This window comes from Tupaia chinensis, unplaced genomic scaffold (genome assembly GCF_000334495.1).
Source record: "Tupaia chinensis unplaced genomic scaffold, TupChi_1.0 Scaffold000104_1, whole genome shotgun sequence".
Taxonomy (NCBI): Eukaryota; Metazoa; Chordata; class Mammalia; order Scandentia; family Tupaiidae; genus Tupaia; species Tupaia belangeri.
Window position 1 is genome coordinate 322,320 of NW_006159568.1, and position 25,550 is coordinate 347,869.

Consider the following 25,550-nt stretch of genomic DNA (forward strand, 5'->3'; position numbering starts at 1 on the left):
ATAGCGCTGGAGGAGTTTAGGGAAGAGGCTGTGTGGTCACTGCCTTGAGGTAATTGAAAGACTCTTGTATTAAACCTGATCCGTTTTTTTTCTTTTTTGGAGAGATTTTTGCTATAGGGCGCATGCGCTTGCCAGACAGATAGAGACAGAGAGACAGAAAGAGAGAAGTCACTCCCCGGGGGAATGGCCATGCCACAATCCCTTCTCCTCCATTTTCCTCTCAGGATCTTGGGCACGCATGCATACGCACCCACTGTGAGTTTTAAGCCACCGGGTCCGGGACTCGAACCACGGTCAACTACATGAGAGTCCAGCGACATAGCCATTACACTAACTGCTGGTCCCAAACCATGTCCTCTTAATCTCCAGTGACCTCACTGAACCAGTGGGTGGAGGCCACAGAGATGAAATCTGAGCCTAGTCAAGGACAGACCTCCTAACTCACATTTATTAGCTCAATGAAATGCTCCACCCTGTAGGTTGGGCTCTCTTGGGTCTTAAGGGAATTTTAAAAGAGTCACCTCCCTAGACATGGGGATGAGAGAAGTGCTCCTCCAGCTCAGAATTGGCAGTAACTTCTCAGTACCAAAGCTCTTAGGAACACTGTGTCCCCCTTCCATGGACAGACCATAGTATAACCCCCGAGAGCCTAAGCAGAGGGCTGCAGAACCTCCCTGGGTCCAGAGTAACCCCTCCACCTCCTCTCTCCACGTCCTTCTGGTCTCTCATGCTGTCCCTGTTCTGGGCCAAGGAACACCAAGGGATTTGGCGTGAATGGTTTTCCAGTGTGTCCCGATAATGTCAGCTGCTGCCCAGGAACAACTTGACGGATTGTCAAAGGTTCACACTTTCCAGTGTGCATAGTCCACCACAGGGTGCAGGGGCCACTTCTGTGCACCTCTGCCCCCTGCTGTCACAGCTGGGCATTTCGATTATTGGGGGGGGGGCATGACCCTATTTAGAAACCTTACTCTGACCCAGTGCTGTTGGAGCATGACATTCCTACAAAGTGAGATTTTCTGTGTGAATCTAAGCTGTTGAAAAGCATGCTTTTCCTGATATAAAGCAATTGCAATAAGAACTAAAGCCAATCTTAGACCGTTCCAGTGATGGTTCTGCATAAACGAGGAGCAAGCGATGTGGCTTTGGCTTTGCTGTCCGGGGGTCGGCAGACACCCAGTCTAGGTGTGACTTTCCTCCCTGGCTGAGTGACCTTGGAAAAGTTACTTCCCCTCTCTGATTTGCAGTTTTCTCATCTCCATAATGAGGACTAAACCCTGCTCTGACCCCCTCCCAGGATGAATGTGAGTGACAGTCAATAAGATGTGTTGTAAAGCATACACATGTAAGAGATTTTTATCTTTTAGGACCTGAATTGACATATATGTGTTTGGGGTAAAGATTCAGAGAGACTTTTGGTCTGCCGAGTGGTGTCATATACACTGCACACTTAGATTGAATTGTCTTGGCGCCTTGAAGATCACTCCCCTCGGGTTTGAGCTTTGAGCTCAGCTTCTAGTAAAGATCTATACAAAAACAATTTTATGGAATCTGTTTGTGGCAGGGATGCTGTTGATACCATGCTGGCTAATCTGACAGTCTCCTCCATATGAGGCATTGTTTTGAAAAACTAGAAAACATTTCGTTTCTCTCCTTGTTGATATTGAGAGCTTTGTAAATAATTCTGTTGCCCTTTGCCTTTGGGCTGCCAGGAAGTTCATGGTGAAACCTGCAGCTTCATTATATATAGGGCTGGAACCTTTGCTCTCCAGACAATCCTCTGTAATAGAGTCTATTTTGCCAGGCCCTTACGTTTTAATTTTTCCTTAATGTTTATCATTTTATTATACACATTGTTCATAAGCTACTTTGGCTCTTTTGAGAACTAACCAGGAAGAGGCAAAGCAAATAGCAGAGAACGAATCAGTCCTCTGGTGAGAGGAAGCCTGACCTCCCTCCACCTTTCGCACAGCGCACAGACCTGAGGCACATGTTTGGTCTCAGTGTCTCATAGCCCCCTCTTCTGTTGCAGGCCTACGAGGAGAACATGTATGGCAGCAAGTACCAGTGGATCATCCCCGGCTGGTACGAGCCTTCCTGGTGGGAACAGGTGCACACAGAAGCCAACTCATCCCGCTGCCTCCGGAAGAACCTGCTTGCCGCCATGGAGGGCTACATCGGTGTGGACTTCGAGCCCCTGAGCTCCAAGCAGATCAAGACCATCTCAGGAAAGGTGAGTCCTCAGGCCCAAGTCCTTTGATCATGTTGGCTGATGATGTTAGCTGGAAGTGTGAAGATCCTGTTCTGGCCTTTGCTGTGTGACTTGGAGTAAATCGCTTGACCTGTCTGAGCCTCACTTACCTGTTAGATGAGAATAGTCAGCCCTTCACTGCATGACTTTCTAGGGAATTGTGAGAATCAAACGAGATGAAAATACTCTGTAGACACCTAACACAGTGTAGATGTGAGAGGTGGGGTCCTGACTTCTGCAACACCAACTGCAGGGCCTTTTAGATCCTTCTTTGACCTGGAATGTCATTTCTTAGTCTTGCTAATGCTCTCCTGGAGGAGAGGAAAGACCCCTTAAGTAGACTTTGGAAAATGTGGTGTAGACCAGTCAGACTGGTCAAACCTCAGTTTTGCTGTCCACCAGCTGTGTGACCGTAACCGTGGCTTCCTCAAGACTTTGTTTCTGGATCTGCATGGTAGTGGTAAAAATCCCCTCCTCTGGAGTTATCTGGAGGCTTGACGGCCCCTTGTGCAGAGTGGCGGGCATGATGCTTGTCACCGTGGTGGTGTTCTCACAGGGAGCAGAACCTAGGGCAGAGTGCTTAGGTCCTCAGAGACCACAAATGTTCCAGCGGGGCTTACTAGAACCTGCCCAGCTTTTCTTATGTTGCCAGGACCAGGTAATATGGCATATGTAAAACTATTTCCGAAGTATATCATTCTCTACCAGTATAAGTATTATCAAAAATCAACTGACAGTCCTGGAGAAAATGGTAACATCCGTCTCTCAGTTCTGGCCACCTGCAAAAATTCAGTACAGTCGTGCGCATAGTTCTTGCCTTCTCAGCATTCAAGTAGTTAGGGTGCTTAGAGACCCAATTTCATTGAAAGAAATAGCTCTAGGCACTAGATGGTGGCACAGCAGTGAAATGCGATTCTGCAAGGCCGGCCCATGTGGAAAGGTTCTGGGTTCATATCAGGAGACCTCCCTGAGTGTGTGTGTGCCCATGATCTGACTGGCTGAAGCTGAGAATGAATCAGTGTCAAGACCCTGTAAGGTGTTCTATCTCTGTGTCTCTCTTGATCATGGAAGAAATAAAATTTTAAAAAAGGAACGGCTTTACAATGAAGTAAATGTATATACACATACACACACACACACACACGAAAATTTTACTCATTATTTCATCTCAATCAGAGCCAACTCTGCAAAGTGATTTATTGATTTGTCCCCAAATGGCAAATCATTAGGACATAATTTGTAAACAACTCTTTAGAGCATACTGGTTCCTGGTTAGAAAATATTGAAAGAGTTATTTCCATCCAAAATGAATGCATACATATATAAATTGTTTTGATATACTGAATAATGATCAGGAATAACTCATTTTGTTTCATTAAGTGCTTTTTTTTTTAATTTTGCCAGAAGTTGCATGTGCTTGCTGCAGAAATTCAGAGAAACAGAGAGCCAGAGGGAGAAGGAGAAAGCACCCCTCACCTTGGGGAATGATCACAGCACAATTCCTTATCCATTTCTCCCTCCTTTCAGGATTTTGGGCAGGCATGCACATGTACCTGGTGTGTTTCTCAAGCTACTGGGTCTGGGACTCGAACCATGCAGTTGGTCATGTGGAATCCAGTTGCCTTAACTGCCAGGTCACAGAGCTGACCCAAGTATTATTCTTAAAGGTGTCAAAATTTGCAATTTTAAGACTCTTGGCTGAAGCTATACTCTGTATTTTAACTTAAAATACTAAAATACTCTATATTTTAACTTAAAATAGTATAAAATTTGAGAAAAACACAAAAATTAAGGGGAAAAAAATCATGCAGGCAGACAGTACAATAACTACACTGAAACCCTTCAGGAAGACCAAAGACATAAATGATGACACGTGGGACCCGTGAAGCTCAGTGCTGGAGTGCCGTGAGATGCTGTGAGAAAGGCCCAGAAAGGAACTGTAGGGAAGAGTATCGTAGGGAGCATGGTCTTCATTCAGGGTGGGAACTGCACTAGGGTGGGAGCAGTGTGCAGGAACCTTTCTACGAAGATCATTTCTCGTGATGTGTTTAGAAAGAAACATTTGGAAATGTGCAACAACACTGACTTCCCTTTTTTCTTTTTACATTTGTGACTAGTGAGGACTGGCCCCTGCCCCTTTGCTGTCCACACATGTGATACCTTGGGCTGTTCACTTCACCCTATAGTTGTGGGTGACCTGCTCGAGTTTCCCAGAATGAGGCAGGGCATGAGGATGGCTTCCCAAGGTCAAGGAGACCCAATACCTGCAGGTTTTGCAACAAGAGGAGCATTTCTCCATCATCTTGTGGTTGCAGGGTGATGGAAACTACACAGGAAAATCTGCAGCCTCTGTCTGTTGGAATCAGAGGGCTGCTTCTAGATATCCTCTCGTCCAGCCTCTCATCAGATTCTCAGATCTTCCTGTAGCAGAGATTTACTCTTCTTTTAAAGAATTATTTAATTTCATTTAATTTATTATTATCATTATTGAATTTGACCAGAGAGAGAGAAAGTGAGAAAGCAGGCCACCAAGTCTGGGAGTCGAACATCAGTTTTCCATGTGGGAGTTCAGAGCCTTAATCACCATGCCATCTGCCAGCCCTTGAGATTTACTCTCTCTCTCTTAATTTCCCCCACTTGTCTCTCTGGGGCTGCTCAGTTCCTTTAGCGCTTCTGCCCCTGGTAGTCTTTCAGAAATTTTGGGATGGTTGCCACATTCCTAGAGGAGTCTCTTCTCCCAACTGAACATTGTAACTTATAGGTCCAGGGCAGGGACTAAGAGTCCAATTTAAGGGGATGCCAAAAACCTCAAGAATCAAAATTTTAAAAATATTTTAGAGGACCAGCAGATGGCATAATGATTATGTTGCTGGATTCCCATGTAGTCAACTGAGGTTCGAGTCCCAGACCCACAGCTTAAAACTCACACCAGGTGCATGTGCGTATATGCCCAAAATCCTGAGGGAAGAATAGAGGAGAAGGGATTGTGGCATGGCCATCCCTTTGGGTGATTTCTTGCTTTCTGTCTCTTTGTCTCTCTGGTGAGCGCATGCACCCTATAGCAAAAATATCTCTCTAAAGAAAAAAAAATAATGTATGATTTTAAAAAGAAACCAAGTTAATGCAAAACATAGTTTTGATGTTTTAAAATATGGCATTAAAATATTTTTATCTAGATTCTTGAGATTTTCGGCTCCTCTTAAAGTTTGCACTTGCAGTGAGGGCAGCATTTGCCTTACCCTAGTCTAAGTCCTGCCCCACTCTCAGCCTGGCCTCTTGCACTTGCACTTGACCATTACCTTCCTGACAGTGTGGTGCCCAGTGCCCAGTGCTGTATGGTCTGACCACAAGCCTGCTTCCCCAGACAGCTTTCAGAAGTATATGCCCAGGAACAGCGGAGGGCAAAATGCTGGACACCTGCAAGACTCACCATGGTTTGAGTCCCAGACCTGGAGGCTTGAAACTCATGCTGGGCACATGTGCATGCATGCTCAAAATCCCCAGAGGAGAAGGGATTGTGGCATGGGCATTCCCCTTGGACAGTGATTTTTTTATTTCTGTCTGTCTTTCTGGCAAGTGCACATACCCTATAGTAAAAATCTCTCCAAAAAAAAAAAATATATATATAGGGGACCAGCAGGTCCATGATGGTTAAGGAGCTGGAAACTCCCACATGGCCAACCACAGTATGAGTCTCAGACCTGGTGGCTTGCTTTCTCACTTTCCCTCTCTCTCTCTCTCTCTCTCTCTCTCTCTCTCTCTCTCTCTCTCTCTCTCTCTCTCTCTCTCTCTCTCTCTCTCTCTCTCTCTCTCTCTCTCTGTGTGTGTGTGTGTCTGGTCAATTTAAAAAAAAAAAAAAGAATGACTAAATAAAATTAAATCAAGTAATTATTTTTTTAAAAGTATATAGCAAAAAGAAATTTGAGAGTGAAGAAATGTTTCTTCCGTTTCAATTTGCATCATACATGACTGCTTAGGACCACAATCAGCCTGGCACGGCTTCTGGGTTCGTGCCTGTTTGGGGGTGCGTCAGTGTTGTGACGACCAGCAAACACTTGTAGAACCATAGCAAGTAAGTGGGCTCGTGCCACTCTCACTGTTTTACAGATGGGAACTAAGGGACAGAGAGGAAAGGGACATCCCAAGGTTACCATAAATGGTTGAATAGTAGCCCCTAAAAGATATGTCCACACCCTAACCCTTGGAGTCTGTGGAATGTGACTTAATGTGGAAAAAGAGTTTTGCCGATTAGTTAATTTAGACTCTAGAGATGATGTTTTTCTGGATCACCTGGGTAGACACAAAGGCCAACCAGAGGTGTCCTTGGAAGAAAAAGGCAGAAGATTGGGCACATGAAGGAGAAAGCCAAGGGAAGAAGGAGGCGGAGAGAGGACTGATGTGTACACGAGACCAGAAACGCCCAGAACTTCCAGTAGCCGCCGAGGGCCAGGAGGGAGGCGTGGAACAGAGTCTCCCTCTCAGCTGCCAGAAGTTACCATCCCAGCTGACACCTTCATTTTGGACTTCTGGCCTCCTGAACTGTGTGAGAATCATTTCTCTCCAAGTTGTCTGAAGCCACCCAGTTTGTGGAAATATGTTGGCAGCTTCAGGAAGCTAGTGTACTCACCCAGCAGGTCAGGGGCAAAAACCAGGGCTTGAAGCCAGGACCCCTAATCCCATCTCGGTGGCCTTTCCTCCGCTTCGCTGTCCCTCTCGCCCTGTGACATGCTCAGGAACACATCTACATCAGCCCTCTGCGATGTCTCAGTGGACGTTGTGGGTAAGTGACATACCAAGGACCCTCGGATCTGGGCATTGTGAGTTCTGGTGCTAATCCTGGATTTGCACTAACTGACCTACAGCTTCAGCAGGCCACACTCCCTTCCTGGGTCTCGGTTTCCTCTATTGACAATAGTAGATTTGGACAGATAGCACTAAGGGTCACTTCCCAGTCCAGTTCCCTGACTTGTGAATACAGTCGAAGACGATTACAGCAAGTTGCGGGACATGTTCACACCCGGAACATCCCAGGACAAAGGAGACTCCTGGGAGAGAAAGTCACAGAAATGACAGAAGACTGGCCCTGCCTGGATGCGTTCGCTGACGTTCCTTCTTGTCATGCTTGTCTCCAGCATCAGGCCATCCTCAGCTCACTGGCTCCCAGGGTTTTCCTCCACAGGAGGAATGGCAAGGTCACCGGCTCCCTCCAGAAGCACATTCTCTGGCTCCTTCCCGCTAGTTTGGAACAGTGTCGACCTTCAGGCTTCCCAGCATGTTCAGGGCTCAGCATTCCAGAACCTCACAAGGATGGCCTCCAGAGCACCTGCTGTGAGCCCTGCCTCTTTGCTGAGATTCCCCAGCACTATCAACTCCTGCCAAGTGATTGTTGACCTTAGTCATGTCACATGTCAGCTTCCAACTCTCCAAGTCCTACTGGGTCTGTTCCCATTGTGAACATCTACCATTCTGGCCTGTTTTTCTGGTGATGGTTCAGCCTCTCCAATAAGAGCATTCTTTCCTGCTACCATCCTCCTATAAAGATGCTGAGCTGAGGCACCAGATGGAGCTGCTTATGGAACCCTGGATTGGCAGGGACCTCAAAGCTGGCCCTACCCTCCATCAAAAGCAGGGGCTCATCCTTTGGAGGAGTTTGGAATGTTTTCTGGCTAGAATCTACTGCAACCACCTTGATTGTTTATTCAACAGGGCAGAGCTAGAGGAAATGCAAATCTAGCAAGTCATCAGCTGAGAGCTAATGACTATGAAACACAGCCCCAGCTTATTGCCATAGCTAGGTGAACTCCCAGGAACAGAACTCTGTGCTTTTAGGGCAGCTCTGGGCTCTAGAGTGGAGGAAAACTAGGAGAGTTCCAAGAGCCCAGCCTCACATAGCTTTTGCCTCTACTGCAGCCCCTCTCAAAGCTGCTGCTCCCTTCTACCTCTCGGGTGTGCCCTGGGAGACAAGGGCTTAGAGGAGGAAGGGTTCTGTGGCCTATGATGAGTCCACTAACTATATTTGAATTTTGGCTTCACAGCTTCCTAAATGGGTGATGTGGCAGGGGGGGGGGCGTCTATTCCAGCATCCATACCTCTCCTACCCCTTCCACCTCATAACACAAATCTGCTGCTTATTAAATGGGTATATTGCCGCTCTGCTGAAAATGTGTGTTTCCCAGTCTCTTCTGCTGGATGTGGCCAATGTGATGTAGGTGGAAGGGGAAGAACTTCCAGGGTAGGCCTATGTTCAGCATTGGTAGACACTGCCGAATAACTTTCTAAAGTGGTTGCACCAATTTACATACCCACCAGCAATCATTGAGAGTTCTATTTGGTTCACAGTTTTCCTAACTTTTGGTGCTGTCAGCTTTTTAATTTTAGCCAATCAAGTAGGTGTGGATTGGTATCTCATTTTCATTTCATTTTTCATTTTCCTGATGACCAAAGATGGGCATTTTTCATGTATTGACTGACCATTTTGATACTCTCTTTTGTGAATTGCCTATTGAAGTCTTTGTCCATTTTTTCTATTGGATTTTCTACCTGTTTCTTATTGATCTATAGAAGTTATTTTTATACTCTGGATGTGACTCTTTTGACAATTACATGTATTTCTTATATCTTCTCCCATTCTGTGGCTTGTCTTCTCACTCTTGATTTATTCTGATGAATGTAAATTCTTGATTTTAATATAATGCATTAGTCTTCTTTATAATTAGTATATTTTTGTCCTGCTTAAGCATTTTTGCCCACTCATACTCAGGAAAATATTTTCCTGTCTTGTAGAAGTTTTGTAGGTCAACTTGGTAGCCTAGCGATTAAGAAAGCTAGAGCCCACATGACCCTACCACCCATGCTACAATGTCATTTTCATCATAAATTAAGTGGCTGCATATAGCGGAGGCCTGTTTCTGAACGTTCAATGATCTTCCATTGGCCTGTCTTTTAACCTTTAGTACACTGTCTTAATTACTGACTTTTTATAATAAAATTAATCCTTGGCGGTATAAGTTTTAAATTTTCTTTTTCTGTTTTAATATTTTCTTGTTTCTTGGCCGTGATGTAATTTTTCATTTAGACTTGTGTGTTTTTATATTTTCCATCCCTTTTCTTTCCTGCATGTGTGTTCTTCTGTTCATAATTATTATCTTTCTGCCTGAAGAACTTCTCTTGCTCTTTACTTCACTGTGGATTTACTAGACAAATTCTCTCAGTTTTGGATTGTCAGAAATTTTCTTTATTTCACCTTTAATTTTGAGAGATTCATAAACTAGGTAGAATACAGATTGTCTATTATTTTCTTTTAGTCCTTTAAGATGTCATTCCTTTGTCTTCTTGCTTTCATTGATTCAACTGAATCAGTTTTCAGAATTATTATTACTGTTATATCATTTTTTAATTGCTAGAGTGTACATGCACAAGAGAGAGAGAGAGAGAGAGCACTTCCCTATGGGGCCTGGTCATGCTGCAATCCTTTCTCCTCCATTTCTCCATTCTGCTAGGATTTGGAGCACACACACACAGGCACCCAGTGTGTTTTTCAAACTACCAGGACAAGGATGTGATCTGTGGTTGGCCATGTGGAATCCTCATGCCAATGTACAACTCTTGATCACAGTGCTATAGGACCAAGCCATAATCACTCTTTTGAAGGTAATGATTTGTTTTACACTTGCAGCTGTTCAGATTGTATGTCTGCTTTTGTCCTTAGTAGTTTTACTACACTGTGCTGAAGTCAAGTTTTCTTTGTATTCATACTGATTGGAGTTCACAGAGTTTCACAGGACTTCATAAATCTGTGGAAAATTCTAAATTAGTAGTCTTTGAATATTGCTTCTGTCTTTTGTCTCATCTTCCAAGACACCAATTATACATGTGTTATACATTTTCAGTCTATTCTTTTTTATTGTCTATCTTTTTTTGTTCCTCTGGGCACTTTAGTCTGAATATTTACTACTAATCTGTATCCAGTTCACTAATCTACTTTCATCTGTGTCTAATATGCTGCTTCACATCTACTGAGTTCCTATTTTCAATTATCATGTTTTTTATTTTTATAATTTTTTTTATTTTATTCACTTTTTCCTTTTGTAATTTACCATTTTCTGGTGATATTCTTCATCTTTTCATCCATTTCCTTGACCATCTGAAGCAACTTTAAAGCTCACATCTAATACTTTGAAGATCTGGATCACCTATGGATCTGACCCTATTGCCTATTTCTTCTTTTTGTTCCTCCCTTCCTTTTCACTTCTTACTTTCTTTTTATTTTTTAAATTATTTTATCCTTCCCACTGTTGTACCTGGTAAACTTTATTCAAAGTATCATATATAGAAAATTATAGAAACTACATAGAGTGTTATCTCTCTCCAAAAAAGACTTTACCCCTTCTATAAACAGAATAGGAGCAGGTCACCTTAATCCAATCAAGAATTGAGATGACTCTGGATTTGGTTTTAGTTTTTATAAGGTCTGGTATATTTTGGTTTGCCCTTATCCCTAGGGTTTGTCTCTTCAGTGCTCTCAACTGAAATCTTAGGGCGTTTACTGGCGCTAGACTCCAATTTTTATCTTCCTAGTACTGGGAAACTCCAAACAATTCTGTTTGTTTTATTAGTCCTTTCTGCTTGGCTTCTCAGCTCCTTGGTTTCTGCAGCTTAGTTATCAGGTATTTTAAGTGAGAATTTCAGTCTTAATGCCAGGCTTACTTTTTTATGGTTTCTTTTCTTGTGGGAACATGGCCCTGCAAGTCTTGCTACCCTGCTAGCCCTAAACTACAGTTTTAGGCTTCCCACCCCTGCAGGCCTGCTGAAAGTTCTGACCCATTGATTTCTGCTTTCACAACTAACCTTCCCAATTACAAATCAGAAAATGTCACAAAGGGGAAACAGTAAGAATGTTGGGCCCAGGGACTAGCAGGTTGGATGGTGGTTAAAGTGCTGGACTTCCACATGGCTAACTATGGTTTGAGTCCCAGATCCAACAGCTTGAAAAAAATTATGTTGGATGTGTGTGTGTGTGCATACCCAAAATCCCAAGAGGAGAGTGGAAGAGGCCTGCAGTGTGGTCTTCACCCCAGAATGTGACTTCTCATTTTTCCTCTCTCTGTCTCTCTCCAGAGAATGTATACTCCTATGGGAAAAAAAAAAATGTTGGGTCCATCTCAAAGCATTTCTTTTCTCCCCAGAATGTTGGCTTCTCAGTCCTGGCTAGTCTGGTTGCCCTCTGATATCTTCAGAAGCAATTTTTATATTTTATTCTGCCTTCCTAAGTGTTCTTACATCATCTTCCATCTAATATAGGTGGTTTCATCCTACAGTAGAAATCTGAACGGAGATGATTAGCTTTAACGGAAGAGAATGTAACACTGGGGAAGAGGTGAGCATGTCCCTGTCTTCAGCTCTTGGAAGAGCTGTTGTGCGTAGAGGAAGCAGACATGTTGTGTCTCCAGAGGAAGATGTAGCATGCCAATCACAAGTTCTAGGGAGTGAGATGGATGTCAATGACATCAGGAAGAATAGTATCATCAGCATCAGGCATTCTTGAAGTGGAAGGTTCTGCCTGAAAAAATGGGCTTCCCCACACTGGAGATGTCTGAGAAGGGACCCAACAAACACCTTGAAGTTGCTATTGAGAAGATCCAATAGCCAGGTGGTAGGAGGGGCTTAATCAGCAACTACCAATTTGTGGGTGCCTGAAATCTGAGACTTTTAAACTATAGATGCAGGTTGGCATAGTAGTATAGTGTTTAGTGCTATGCAGAGGAAGCCAGATCCCATGTTACTGACCACAGTTCAGGTCCTGGTCCCAGAGGCTTGAAAACAATGACAGGCATGTGCACTCATGGCCCGGATCCTGACGGGATGGCGAATTGCAAGAAAAAGGATTGCAACATGACCAGGTCCTATTGGGGAGTGGATATTCTCTTTCTTTCTCCCTATCCCTCTCTCTTTCTCATGAACATGTGTGTACCTTCTGCCATAAAAAAAAAATAAAAATAAAAATAAAATTTAAAAAAACAGGTGCTTAAATTAAGCCACTTACTGATATTCTGAAACAAAGTGTAGTAGCTCTGGCTTCTGCATTTTTAACAAGCTACCCAAGTGATCTACAAATTAGCATACAGGAACTAGCAAACTAAATATTCACTAGTGTACCTTCCAAATGAGACCCTGATTCGATGATTCTGCGAGTTTCACTTCCACGGGGGCAATTGCAGATGGGGAAGAGGATATGTTCTCCTTGTTCTTCTCTCTCACGAAGCTCTCCTCTCCTAGAAAGCAGGACTCTGCTTGGTTCTGTGGGATTAACAAACCCAGGAAGTTTAGTCGCATTGTGGAGTAGCAACCTTGTGAGGGCTAGCCTGGGAACCTCACCACTATCTATAACATGGCTTCTGTGGGGAAATATGTTCCAGACTCCAACGACTGCCTTTTTTTTTTTTGAGAGAGATTTTTGCCCTAGGACATTTGCACTCACCGGAGAGACAGAGACAGACAGAAAGTGAGAAATCACCCTGCAGGGGCATGGCCATGCTGTAGCTCCTTCTCCTCCATCCTCCTCTTGCAATTCTGGGCATGCACACACATGTGCCCAGCATGAGTTTCAAGCTGCCAGAGCCAGGTCTCTCGAACAATGATTGACCACGTGGGAGTCCAGCACCTTAACCACTGTGCCAACTGCCTTTCACAAACAGGCTGGAGCGTGACCCATCAATAAGGAGAACTAGCTATGTAGTTATTTTCTCAGAAACTTTTAGCATCTCACAATAAACTTGACCTCAGAGAATGAGTAATTAATCAGCATCTAGTGTCAGCTTTCCAGTGGAAGAAATTCTTCTGCCCTGAGTAAATTGGAGGCCTGCTTTCAGGACGTTCTTACTTTCTCTCTGACAATAGGGAGTGTTTCTTCGTGCTGTCATTATTTTGCCCACAGGAGATTGGTGCTGGCATCACCTGGGAACAGTGATGAATGGCCTGGGATATAATGTGGTGGCAATGACTTCTTCTGCTCCGTGCTTGTGCAGACAGTGAGAGCGAGGTCACCTTCAGGGCTTAGCCACACCTGTGTCCTATGCCAAGGACTCTGCCCACAGAACTTCGGTAACAGCCCTATTTTCTATGTTCTCAGTTCTCTCCTGCTTCTTGTTCCTGGAAAGAACCATTTTATGAGCTAAAAAAGATATGGATTTATAAATGGCACAGGAGAAACGTGTGTGTAGGGACTCGTATTAGCCTCAAGACTGTGAAGAAACGGTGTGATCTTGGATCCTCTTACTGTCCCCACCAAAACAAAACAAAATACTATATCATGGAAGTAAAAAAAATTGTACTCATTTACTTTCTTGTGAGACTACCCTGGGAATGTTCACATCAGGTTAAGAACTCCCCACTTTGAGAGGATCATAGCCCTCAAAGGATGCCCTAGTGCCATATTCTGGTGACGAGGTGTTGTAAAAAATGTCATCTGGGGAAATAGCAGATGACATTACATCACTGGACTCCCACCTGGCCAGCCGCAGTTCGAGTCCTGGATCTGGTGTCTTGATACTCACACGGGGCATGTGTATGTGCATGTCCAAGATTCTGGAAGGAGAAGGGATTGCAGCATAGCCATCCCTCCTGGGGAGTGATTTCTCACTTTCCCTCTCACTGTCTCTGTCTCAGTCTCTCTCTAGTGAGTGCACCCACCCTAGGAGGGAGGGGGACTCTACAAAAAATAAATAAATAATAAGTCATCTGAACGTAATCATTAGGCTGAACAAATGGGATTCAAAGGTGGACACCACCAACCTTCAGATATCCACGTGCGCATCAGAGAAAGCTCATAGGAGCAAAATCCAAGAGAGGAGAAGAGGTCAAAGGGGCCTCGTTCCTTTTTATGCTTAAAGCAATTAATTAGAGAACTACACATCAAAGTAATTTTTTAGTACTTTAAAATGGTCAATAACTGGATTAGCAACCAGAAAAAAGACCCAAATAACATTTAAAAATCAAAGAAGGGAGGCCAGTCCTATAGCCTAGTGGTTAAGGGAATCAGATCCCACATGGCTGTGTGTGTGTGTGTGTGTGTGTGCACTCATGTGTGCATGTGTGCCCCAAACTCCGACAGGATGGAGAAATAGAAAAGAGATTGCAGCATGACTATGTCCCAGTGGGGCGTGCTTTCTCTCTCTCTCTCTCTCTCTCTCTCTCTCTCACTCACTTCATCTCTCTCTGGTGAATCCACATGCCCTCTGGCAATTAAAAACAAAATTAAATAAAATAAAAAATAAATAAAATCAAGTACATGTGCTATTTAATAAACTAAAAATTTGGCCTGGCAGGTGGCATGATGGTTAAGGCACTGGACTCCCACATGGCCGACTGCAGTTCAAGTCCTGGACCCAGTGGCTTGCTCTCTCACTTTCTTTCTCTCTCAGTCTCTCTCTCTCTCTCTGTGTGTGTATGTGTGTGTGTGTGTATGTATGTATGTCTCTCTCTCTCTCTGATCAAATTAAAATAATAATAATTAATACAATTAAATCATTATTTTTTTTTAAATCAAAGAACAGGCTGGTTGTACTGCAGCAGTGAGATGACCCTCTGAGAGGCTGAGCTGTGGGAACGTTCTGGGTTCGTGCTCAGAGACCTCACTGAACATCCATGATCCAGGACTGACTAAAGCCAGGGGGTGGACCATGGTGGGAAGATACTGTTGGGGTCTCTCTCATTCATGAAAGAAAGAAACCTAAAAATAAATTAAAGAAAATAGTAGTTACCAACAGAAAAATCACAAGGCTATATTAAAACAAACCATTTAAAGATGTGATTATCACCATAGCAATCAATATGGTACAAAGAGGAAATTCACCTGAGGAACAAACATTCTGGTCAATATTTGAAAAAAAAAAAAAAAAAAAAAACTCTAAGCATTAGTTAAAGTGGTACAAATTAAGATGAAAAGAAGATATACTTTTTTAAAATTTAAACTGACAATGTTTTTTTTAAAGGGTTTTGCCATAGGGCACGTGCACTTGCCAGAGAGAGAGAGGGAAAGTGAAAAATCGCCCCCCTCCCAGGGGGATGGCCATGCCTCATTGCCTTTTCCACTCTCCTCTCAGGATTTTAGGTACCTATCACACATGCCCAGCATGAGTCTCAAGCCACCAGATCCAGAACTCAAACCTGTCAACTATGTAGGAGTCCTGGGCCTTAACCACCATGCTCTCTGACGATGATTTTAAATTGAAGTACTGAGGTCAGATCTCTGGCAACGCAGTAATGCGCTGCTCAAGAGAAGCCAGATCCCACATGGTGATTGAGGTTCAAATCCCCAGCCTGGTCAGCTTGCAATATTCTGGGAACACGTAAGAATGCCCAACATCTGACAGACTAGAGGCCTGGAAGAAAGGAATTGTGACAAGATCTTTCGTCCATGCACACACACTCTATCATGAGAAAAGGAAAAAAATGTTTTTAAAAAAATTAATATATTGGGGCCAGCCCATGGTCTGGAGGTTAAGGCAACTGGATCCCACATAACCAACTATATGTTTTGAGTCCCAGACCTGGCAGCTTGACAAACAGGCCAGTAGCTTGTGTGTGCATGTCCAAAATCCCAATAGGAAGGCGAGATGGAGGAAAAGGAATGCGTGACCATGCCCCACCGGGGGTGCTTTCTCTCTCTCTCTTTCTCTTTCTCTCTCTCTCTCACTCTCTCTCTCTCTCTCTCCCTTTCTCTCTCTCCGCTCTCTCTGTAGAGTACATACACCTGCTGGCAAATTTCTTTAAAAGTTAAAATACCTATTTCCTTGTTTATTTATACCGGAGGCTCTTCTTCTACTTCTAGCCATTGGAAGATGTACTAACTTTTAAGTACCTGTTAGGCAAATGTTTCACTGGCTAGGACAGTGGCACATATATTCTATGGAATACTATTCAGCCATAAAAAACAACAAAACCCTGGCTTTTGACAGAAAGTGGAAGAATATGGAAGATTTACTGCTGAGTGAAGCAAGCCAGGCTATGAAGGAGAGACACTGTATGTCCCCACTTAATATATACCGAGTGTCCACACTCTATAACTGAAGCTGACGGGCTAAAGGATGTACAAACACAAGAGATGGGTGTGAATGCAAGATGTGGTGTGTATGGAGGAGCGGGTCCTGGGGAAAAACATTTGGAGGAGGGATACAGAGACAGCATTGTTGAGACAGGGAGGTAGTATTGTTATATTTTGATCAACTGGACCGGGGAGAAATGTTCACATATTGAAATGATCACCTTGTAAGCTAAATAATGTGATTGAATGTATTTAAAAATGTAAAGAAAAAAAAACATTGATAAGTAATGTTTATCTTAATGTTTATGACTAATCTCATGAACTAATCATTTTATTTAGATAATCTATTCTTGTTTTTGCTTTTAATGACTGTCTTTTGCTGAAAGATTTTTGATATGTGGTAATACTATTTTTATCAATTTTTTTCTGTAAATTTTTTTGTATTACTTATTTTGTGTTCAATCTACTGAAGATGTAGAAAAAATTATGTCTGTAATAACTTTATATGTAGATTATATAGTCCACAATAAAACAATTGAATCATTAAAAAATAAATAAATAAATAAAAAGTTAAAATACCTATTGTCAAACAAGCATGGAAATGGGTACTTCCATACACAGTGAGATTGTAACTTCTTATTTTGGGGGGTGATAATTTGGCCGTACCATGAGTGAATAGGGATTTTTCCTGTGTTTTGCAGGCATAAACTGAGGCCTGGAGTCTAGACAGGAATTGCCTGGGGACCTGATGATACTCAGTGATGGAGATAGATCACATACCCAACTGCAGGCAGCTTAGGTCTAGTCGGGAAAGGAGGAGAGAGTGGGACAACAGACAGTAAGGGAGTAAACACATAAGCAAGAAAATTGCAGGGAGCAGGGCCGAACGGTGGCACAGTGAAAAAACAGGATGCTCTGCAAGGCTGACCCGCACGGAAGGCTCAGAGTTCCCGTCCAGAGACCTCCTGAGTACACTGAGTCTGTGTGTGCCCTGGGGCTGACTGAAGCTGGGAAGGGACTGCAGCGTGAAGACCCTATTGGGGTGCTGTCTCTCTCTCTCTTCCTCTCTTTCTCTCTATCTCTTTCTGTGTCTCTCACTCATAGAAGAAATAAATAAGTAAAATTTCAAAAATGGAAAATTGCAAGGATCAGTAAGTGTAATAAAGAAGATACAACTGCTGGACAGAGAATGAGGGGTTTTTAGAGCAGGTGAGAGTTAAGGATGTGGTCCCTGAGAAGTGACAGGTGTTGACATTTGAGTGCTGAGAATATCATGCCGAGAGCTGGGGAAGGAGCCTTCTGGCAGAGAACACAGCTAGTGCAAAAGCCCTGAGGTGTGAGTGAACTCAGTGTGATTAAAGGACTCCTAAGACGAGCAGCTCATAGTGGATCATTTCATGTTCCCTAGGAGGAGCTGGAATGGCCAAGGTTGATTGCAGAGCTTCAAAAGCCAGCGTGGATGGCCACGCGTGGTGGGCGGAGGGATGTAATTACCCGTGGGCCAGGGCCTGGGGAGCTGAGCTGGGCTGAGAGGCTCCGGTCTTCCTGAAGGAGCCCTGGAATGTGAGAATTCCTACTGCCAGGTATTGAGTGATGAACAGTAGTGATGGCTTGAGGTGCTGCCTTTCTGAGGGAAATTGTAAATGGGGATAAAACCTGAACCTTCTAGTAGGTCCCTGAAATGAAAAAGGTGGGAATTGTTGTTGGAACATTATTGGCATTGGGGCAGGCAGAATTCATCACCTGCAGGTCTCAGCTGGGCACGTGGCACTTGCTCCCCAGGCACTTGTGTGTGACCCTCAGGAGACTTGGCTTCTTGGTCACAGTGGCTCTGGTCGTAGAAAACCCGGTCTTGGATGGCCCAGTCCCTCCACCCAGTGTGGGGTGCTAGGCCTGACCCTAGACAATCATGGCAGTTTCCAAAGGGTAATTATCACCTCAGAAGTCAAAGATGACTGAGGTGGCAGACCTGGAACAAGAGGCTAGTCTAGCTACACATGCACATGCACGCATGTATGCATGCACACATACACAGATGCATATATAATAGACACACACACAGACACACATATATATAGAAACACACAGAAACCCATACACAGAGGTGCACACATATAGAGACACACACACAGACACACAGACACTCACAAGCTATGACCTTGAGCAAGTCTCTGGACATCCTTGTGCCTCAGGCTGTAGATGGAGGGGGCATGTGTGCCCATCTCTAAGGGCCCTTCTGGGCATAAACTGACAGTGAGTGGATAGTTTCTATGTGTAGTTTGTCCCAAAGAGGGTTTTCCAAAGACTGAGCTGAGCCCGGGGGCTCTGATGACACTTCTGGCAGAGTGGTTCAGAGTGAGTTGAGAAAAGGCCCAGGGAAGGGCTAAGGGTAATGGGTCCCCCGGGCGGCATTCATTTGGAAGTGCAAGCTCCAGGGACTGGCACAAAAAGGCAATTTCATCATTTTGTGGCCACAATCAGAATGTTAATATCGCCAATGAAATTCTTTCATGAAATGCATTCAATGGGAGAAAAAATTCTTTTTTTTAATGACAAGCTATTCACAGACACCGTTATATCATGGAGGTGAAAGAAGAGAGTAGGAAGCATGGATGTGACCTTACACCTGAGCAGCTGGGACCACCCCCAGTCCCTGAGCTCTAAGGGAGCCTCACTGGAAATCTATAAGGTCTGGGAGATGGGCAGGACAACACAGGGACAGCCCACCTGGAGCCTGCAGCCCACCTGGAGCTTGTAGCCATATAGCTTCAAGGCTGAATTCAAGACTCTGAATTTTCTACCCACGGGGCTAGAGTCACTTCCAGGGCCGGGGTCAGCCCTAGTTCATAGTGTGGTCAAGGGGCTGCTGATGCTGGAAGGGTAAGGGGGTATGGACTGAGCCTGGCTGGTGTGCATGGTAGAGCTGGGGAGGGAAGGGAAAAACAGAAGAGGGGAGGGGAGGGACTGCAGAACAAGGCCAGCTCCCCCTGCACTGCTGTGTCTAGACTGAAGCTCTGAAGAACCCTTGAGATCTGAATTCAAATGTGGCCTTCTTGATCATTAGGAAGGTGTGTTTGTCGTGATGGGGAGGTAGAAATGGGTGTATTGGACAGTTTGTTCACTTGTCTATAACTTAAATATTGTGACATATGGTATGGTAGTCCCCAGCCCTGCAAATATCAGGGGAGGTCTGATTAGGGTGTATATTCCTTCTCCTGAGCCTTTTCAGACAGACAGGCTTCAAATCTCAGCCCTCTCACTTGCCAGCTATGTGGCCCTAGGGAAATGACTCTCTCTGAATCTGTTTCCTCTTCTGTAAAATGGGAGCAATAGTAGTACCCACCCTATGAGGCCGTTGTGAGAATTAGTGTGATATTGTACATGTGAACCCAGCACCACATGTGGCACGCAGCATGGCAGCTTCTGGGCACCGTGTGCCCAGTGCGCCTGCCAGCTGTAACGTGGCATCCTGACCCTTTTGTTTTCCCAGACTCCGCAGCAGTACGAGCGAGAGTACAACAACAAGCGGTCAGGCGTGGGGCCCAGCAAGTTCCACGGGTATGCCTACGACGGCATCTGGGTCATTGCCAAGACGTTGCAGAGAGCCATGGAGACACTGCACGCCAGCAGTCGGCACCAGCGGATCCAGGACTTCAACTACACAGACCACACGCTGGGCAGGATCATCCTCAACGCCATGAACGAGACCAACTTCTTCGGGGTCACGGTCAGTTCCGCACCTCCAGGCTCTGCTTTCCCTAGAGTCGCTTGGGGATATGGAAGAAGAGGGGCTGTCACACACCTCTGATATGCAGTCTGTTCTCTCAGACCATTGGAATAACTTCTTGGGGGCCATAGGATTGCAGGCCTGTTGAAACGGGCGGAGGTAGCACGTGCTATCTGACACACCGGGCAGATGCTTCTGCCTAACTTATTGATGTGAAAGGGATGGAGAGTTGACTGCACACAGGCAGGTGCCATTTACCTGGGATGGGCCAGCAGGAGCTCTGGACCCAAAGTCAGGTTCAAATCCTGGGGCTCCACTTGCAGGTTACCTTGTTTAAATTTTAGAATCTTCATTCACAGAATGGGAATACACACTCATGAAGTAATTATAAAAATTAACCACTGCAAGCTAAAAATCGCTGGTATTTGCTGCTTGTTCTGAGTCTCGAGTTTCTCATCTGGAAAATGGGTGTAATAATATATGTCTTGCATGGAAGTTGAGAAAATCATCAGTGATAATAATGACTATGATTTGCTGAATGCTCAGTATCTGCTAGACACTGTGCTTAGACTCCACAACGGTCACCTGATAGGCAAGGTTGACGTTTACCCAATAAATGCTAATAGTTATTGTTATTAATAATGATCTCACTGCACCCTTACACCATCCATCGGAGGCAAGTGCTGTTCACTCCATTAACTGCGAGGAGTCTGGAGCCGAGAACATTCAAGCCCTACAGTTAATCAGAGGCAGGTTGGGATTCGAACCTGGGTCTAGCTCTTAATCGCTACATTCCAATACTGCCTGCTTGTGGACACAGGTGGTCATTATTTGAGTTTCATAATGTACTTGTTACTGGCCTGCTCCCAGAAAATGTGGGAACTGTGTCTGAAGACTAGGTGCTGCCCTGTGTTCTAATTTACAGAGTCCATCTATCTTGGGCTAGTAAGAGGAGCTGATCAGTGAGTGCATTTCTTCACTGTGCACGTGTTCAGGCTGGCATTGGCCCTGTGCATGTGCTGAGAATGTAGATGCCAAGGTCGGATGGGTTCCCTGTCTTGGGGCCTGGGACTCAGGTGCAGGGTCAGACTTGGACAAGAGTAACAAGAAGTGGAGAGTGTACAACACCGTGGGACAGACTCTATAAGCCTGGAGGGATTTCTTTGGCCTTGGGTGAAAAAATTCAGGAGAGCATTTTTTTTAAGGTTTTGTTTTTTGTTTTTTGTTTTTTGGTTTTTTTTTTTGCCACAGGGCACATGTTTTGCTGGAGAGAGACAGAGAGAGGCAAGGTGAGAAATGACCCCCCTCCCTAGAGGGTCTGGTGACACCACAATCCCTTCTCCTCCATTCTCCTCCTGGGGTTTTGGCCACACGCACACAAGCACCTGGTATGAGTTTCAAGCCACAGGATCTGGGACTCGAACCAGGGTGGGCCATATGGGAGTTCAGTCCTTAACCATTATGCCACCTGCTGGTTGCAGGGTAGCCATTTTGGGTGAGACAGCATTTGAGCCATGCCTTAAACAGTAGGTAGGACTTAGACATGTATAGAGGGGCCCGATATCTGGCCAGATGGAGCCTGGGAAGCTTGGGAGAAAAGCATGTGTGTATGTGTGTGCCTGTGTGTGTGTGTGTGTGTGTGTCTGTGCGTGTGTGCGTGCACATGCGTGCATATGCGTGTGGTGAGTGGGGGGGTGGGGTGGGTGGGAAGGAGATGATTCCTGGGACCAGAACACTGGAAAGGTAGGTGATGAGGCTGAGAGACAATTTGGGGCCCAATTCTGGAGGGCCACGCCATCCTCAAAGTGTGCTCAGCCTCACCTGGGAGCTTGTTTAAAGTGCACATTCTCGGGCCCTACCCCAGGCTCACAGAATCAGAGTCCCTGGGAGTGGGTGGAGGCCAGCCATCTGTGTTTAACAACCACCCCCACCCCAAGTGATTCCAACACGTGCTAGAGTTTGAGAACCACCTCTGTGGGCGATGGGGAGGTGCTGCAGTTTGCTAAAAAGGAATCAGTTTCAAAATCCCTCCGGAACGGGAAAGCCGCCCTGGGCCTGCAGCCTCTGGGCAGCTCCTCCCACAGTGCAGAAGTAAAGGCTCTGTATAGTTATTGCGAAGTCTGCTTTTACTGCACAGCCTAGATTCAGGCCGGAAACTTTCACAGCTTTCCTCAGACCAGTGACTTAAAACATTTTTTTTTTTATCCTCAGAACCTCTTATTATAAAGTCTCACATGGAGCCTGTTATATAAGTAAGATTAAAGAGGAGCTTTTTAGTCAAAGAGTGAAGCCCAGACCCGGTTTGGTCAACTCGATTCTTCCCACAGCGCTCTTCCTACCCCAGTGCCTCTGAGACCCACCCTGCAGAAAGGCTGGACAGAGCACCAGTCAGAATACTTCCTAAGTCCTTTCTCTTCCTTGTACAAGTTCATGGACTGAGATTCAGAGAAGGGTGGGGTTTACCCAGATTCCACAGGTAGTTCTGGAGCAGGGCTGCTTTAAAACATGCACCCTTAATTCAGGTCATCTTTCCATGTTTTGGTTATTTATCAGGTCGTTGGGAAAGTCATGACGTATTTTTTTCTATGCAAAAATGCACCACGACTTTTCCAACGACCCAATAGTAGAATGAATTCTTAGTCTCTAAAGTTGAAATGGGTGAATAGAGAACCACAGACTCTAGGAGGCCTTTTGCCTAGATGCCTGCCATGTCTTAGTTGGAGATCATTTGTGCCCACTCTGTGTGCTCCATCATCTAAGCCAGGTCGCAGGACCCACCCTTGATGGGTGCGCAGGCCTATAACGCTTCCCATGGCCCAAAGACGAGTTTCATTTTAATGGGGAATTCCTTGATACCTATTCACACCTGCTCCAGTTTGTAACTCATAATCCAGTGACCACCAGAACTGAATGTGGCCTTAAATATCCTCACATTTGGCTCTACTTTGATGATGCATACTGGCTGAAGCCACATGGGAAGCCCAGGTTCAATTCCTGGCCCACCCTAAAACCCCAGAGTGTAGTACATACCAGCGGTCCTAGCTACCTGGGAGGCTGAGGCAGGAGGATTTTGACATAGCAAGACCTATCTAAAATAATAATAAATCCTCAAATCCCATGCCCTCCTGGTATAGATGAGTATCTGAAGTCCAGAGAGGGGGAAATGACTCCAGTGTCACCTGGCAGGACTGTTTGGCAGAGACCTGACTGACCCTGCATCCTCCTGACTCAAGGCCACCTCCTTTCCTATTGTACAAGTCCCCTTTAGTTGAGCAAGATGGCAACGGTGAAAGAGTCCTGCACTTTGTCTTACTCTCCTCCTTATCCTGTCTGTCACATATTAGTATGAGCTTGTCACCAGATCGTAGACAGGTTTCATTACAATTGTCTTCTGATCACAGAAAAAGGACATCTTCTGACAATATAAAAAGTGTCTCTGTGGTCCAAGGAGATCACAGAAGGCCAAGATCAGCTATAAATAAAGAGTTAGAAAGGAAAGGAACAAGGGAGGTGGAAATAAATTGAGACATTTTCCATTTGCTGAAGGGTTTTCATTATACAACACACACAGTATCCATTTTTCCACTCTCAGGCAGACACTTTATTCTGGGTCACCCTCATCCAGCATGTTTACTATTACGGAAAATCGTTTAAACACATTAAATTAATTATATTTGTGACTCAATTTCTATTGATTCCGTATGCACACTCTCGGCTGGGAGCTGGGCCTGAGGCTCCTGGTTGGTATGTTGAAGAAATTTCTTCCATGTAGCCTAGGTTGAGAATCCAGTTTAGCTTGGGGACTAGCTCTGTTATATCGTCTTAGGAATTTCCCTCTCGGGACCAGAAGTTGGCATAATGGCTATGACACTGGACTCCCATGTGGTTGACTGCAGTTTGAATCCCAGACCTGGGGGCTTAAACTCAACGCCAGGCACATGTGTGTGTGTGTCCAAGATCCTGAGAGGAGAAGGGAGGAGAAGGGATTGAGGTATGGCCATCCCCCCTGGAGGGGTGATTTCTTGCTTTCTTTCTCTCTGTCTTTCTGGCGAGCGTACATGTTCTATAGCAAAAACCTCTCCAAAGGAAAAAAAAAAAAAAGGAGCTTCCCTCTCAGCTGCCCTTCTTAGGGAAACCCACTGAAATGGGAGTCTACATATCTGCTTGCCTGGCCTGGGGTTGCTGCTCACCTCTGACTCCCCAGGGTGCTTTATGATGCTCAGCCCTAGTTAGCTCTCCAAGGTCTGGAAACCTCAGGATGCTTCCTCACTTGGAGGCCCCTCTTCTGCCAAATGTGTGACCACGAAACTCAAGCTAGAAATAGCTATTGAGGCCTCATGTCTCAAGTACTCTCAGGCATAGAGTACTCTGAGAGTCCTCTCATCTGAAAATGATAAGGGGTAGGAACCCAGCTTAGCAGCATTCACTGAGGGCAAAGGTTCCTGAACTTTGCTATGCATGCGGTCTCCCAAAGAGCTCTGTTAAAGATTCAGCTGCCCCAAGCGGACCCAGAACTTCTGATTCAGTTGTCTTTCGGTAAGGCTCAGGAATTCACATATTAACAAGGAGGCCATATCATTCTCAAATAGTAATCTTGGGAACTTCTTGGGGCACCAGTGTAGATATGAGCACGTCCACATGCGTGTGCACACACACAACACATACACACTTTGGGATTGTAAACCTGTAGAAGATGCATTTTTTTCATATTAATTCACTGCATTAGCAGTCTTTATGCTGGGTACTTGGAGTATAAAGAATAATATTGAGTGGTCCCTGCCCTCAAGAGCCCCCTCCCCTACCAGTGGGGAACATAAGTAAGTAGATGAATAATTGCTGGGCAGTTTTTGAGGTCTGCCCAAGGCTCCTGGAGGGAAGACAGTGCTTCCCCTAGGGGAGTAAAGACCGGAGGTTGTTGTCATATGAAGAATTGTAAGGAACCCATTCCGAGGGTACTTATCCTGTGCTATGTGTTAGGAGTGAGGATGCAAGACCAGGCTCCTCTTCTCCAACACCCAACCTGACAATGTACTGTAGGGCTTAACAGGTTCCTCTCATTGGAGAAAGATGCACTGAATTCATTGACTAGAGACCATAACCTTTCCAACATGCTGGGGAACGCTGGCTAAGCATTCAGGTTAAAACCAAAGCCTTAATTTTCATTGGTGATCATTTTTTAATTATTTTCCATTTCCAGTCTCTTGGAACAAAGGTGTCCTCCCAGATCTCAAAATGAACAGGTCTTTTGAGTATGCCAGGCTAAGATTGATGACTAACTACCAGTGTACCCTCTTTGGTGAATATCTCTTCTGATTTGTCTTTTGAAAGGACGTCACAGCTTGGGGTGCCTATGACAGGCTGAAAGTAGACTCTCATTTTACCCCATGAAAATGCAATATATATAATGTCTTTCCTAAGCATTCCTGAGGGTATGTACACCAGGTCAGGGTAGAAAATATGAGACTCCAAGAGCATGTGGCTAGAGAAGAACTGAAAGAAGCGCCTGAAGCTTCTTTGACTGTGAGACCTGG

At 44.9% G+C, this 25,550-nt stretch overlaps 1 protein-coding gene across 1 annotated transcript in view; it reads left to right on the forward strand.

Moving 5' to 3' along the window:
• The window catches only part of GABBR2 (gamma-aminobutyric acid type B receptor subunit 2), a 414,026-nt gene that overhangs the window by 240,912 nt on the left and 147,564 nt on the right, over positions 1–25,550 (forward strand). Inside the window, exons 6-7 of the mRNA XM_006143690.1 lie at positions 2,033–2,233; positions 19,783–20,019. Of these exons, the coding sequence (XP_006143752.1) occupies positions 2,033–2,233; positions 19,783–20,019 (438 nt within the window). The remainder of the gene's footprint in view (positions 1–2,032; positions 2,234–19,782; positions 20,020–25,550) is intronic.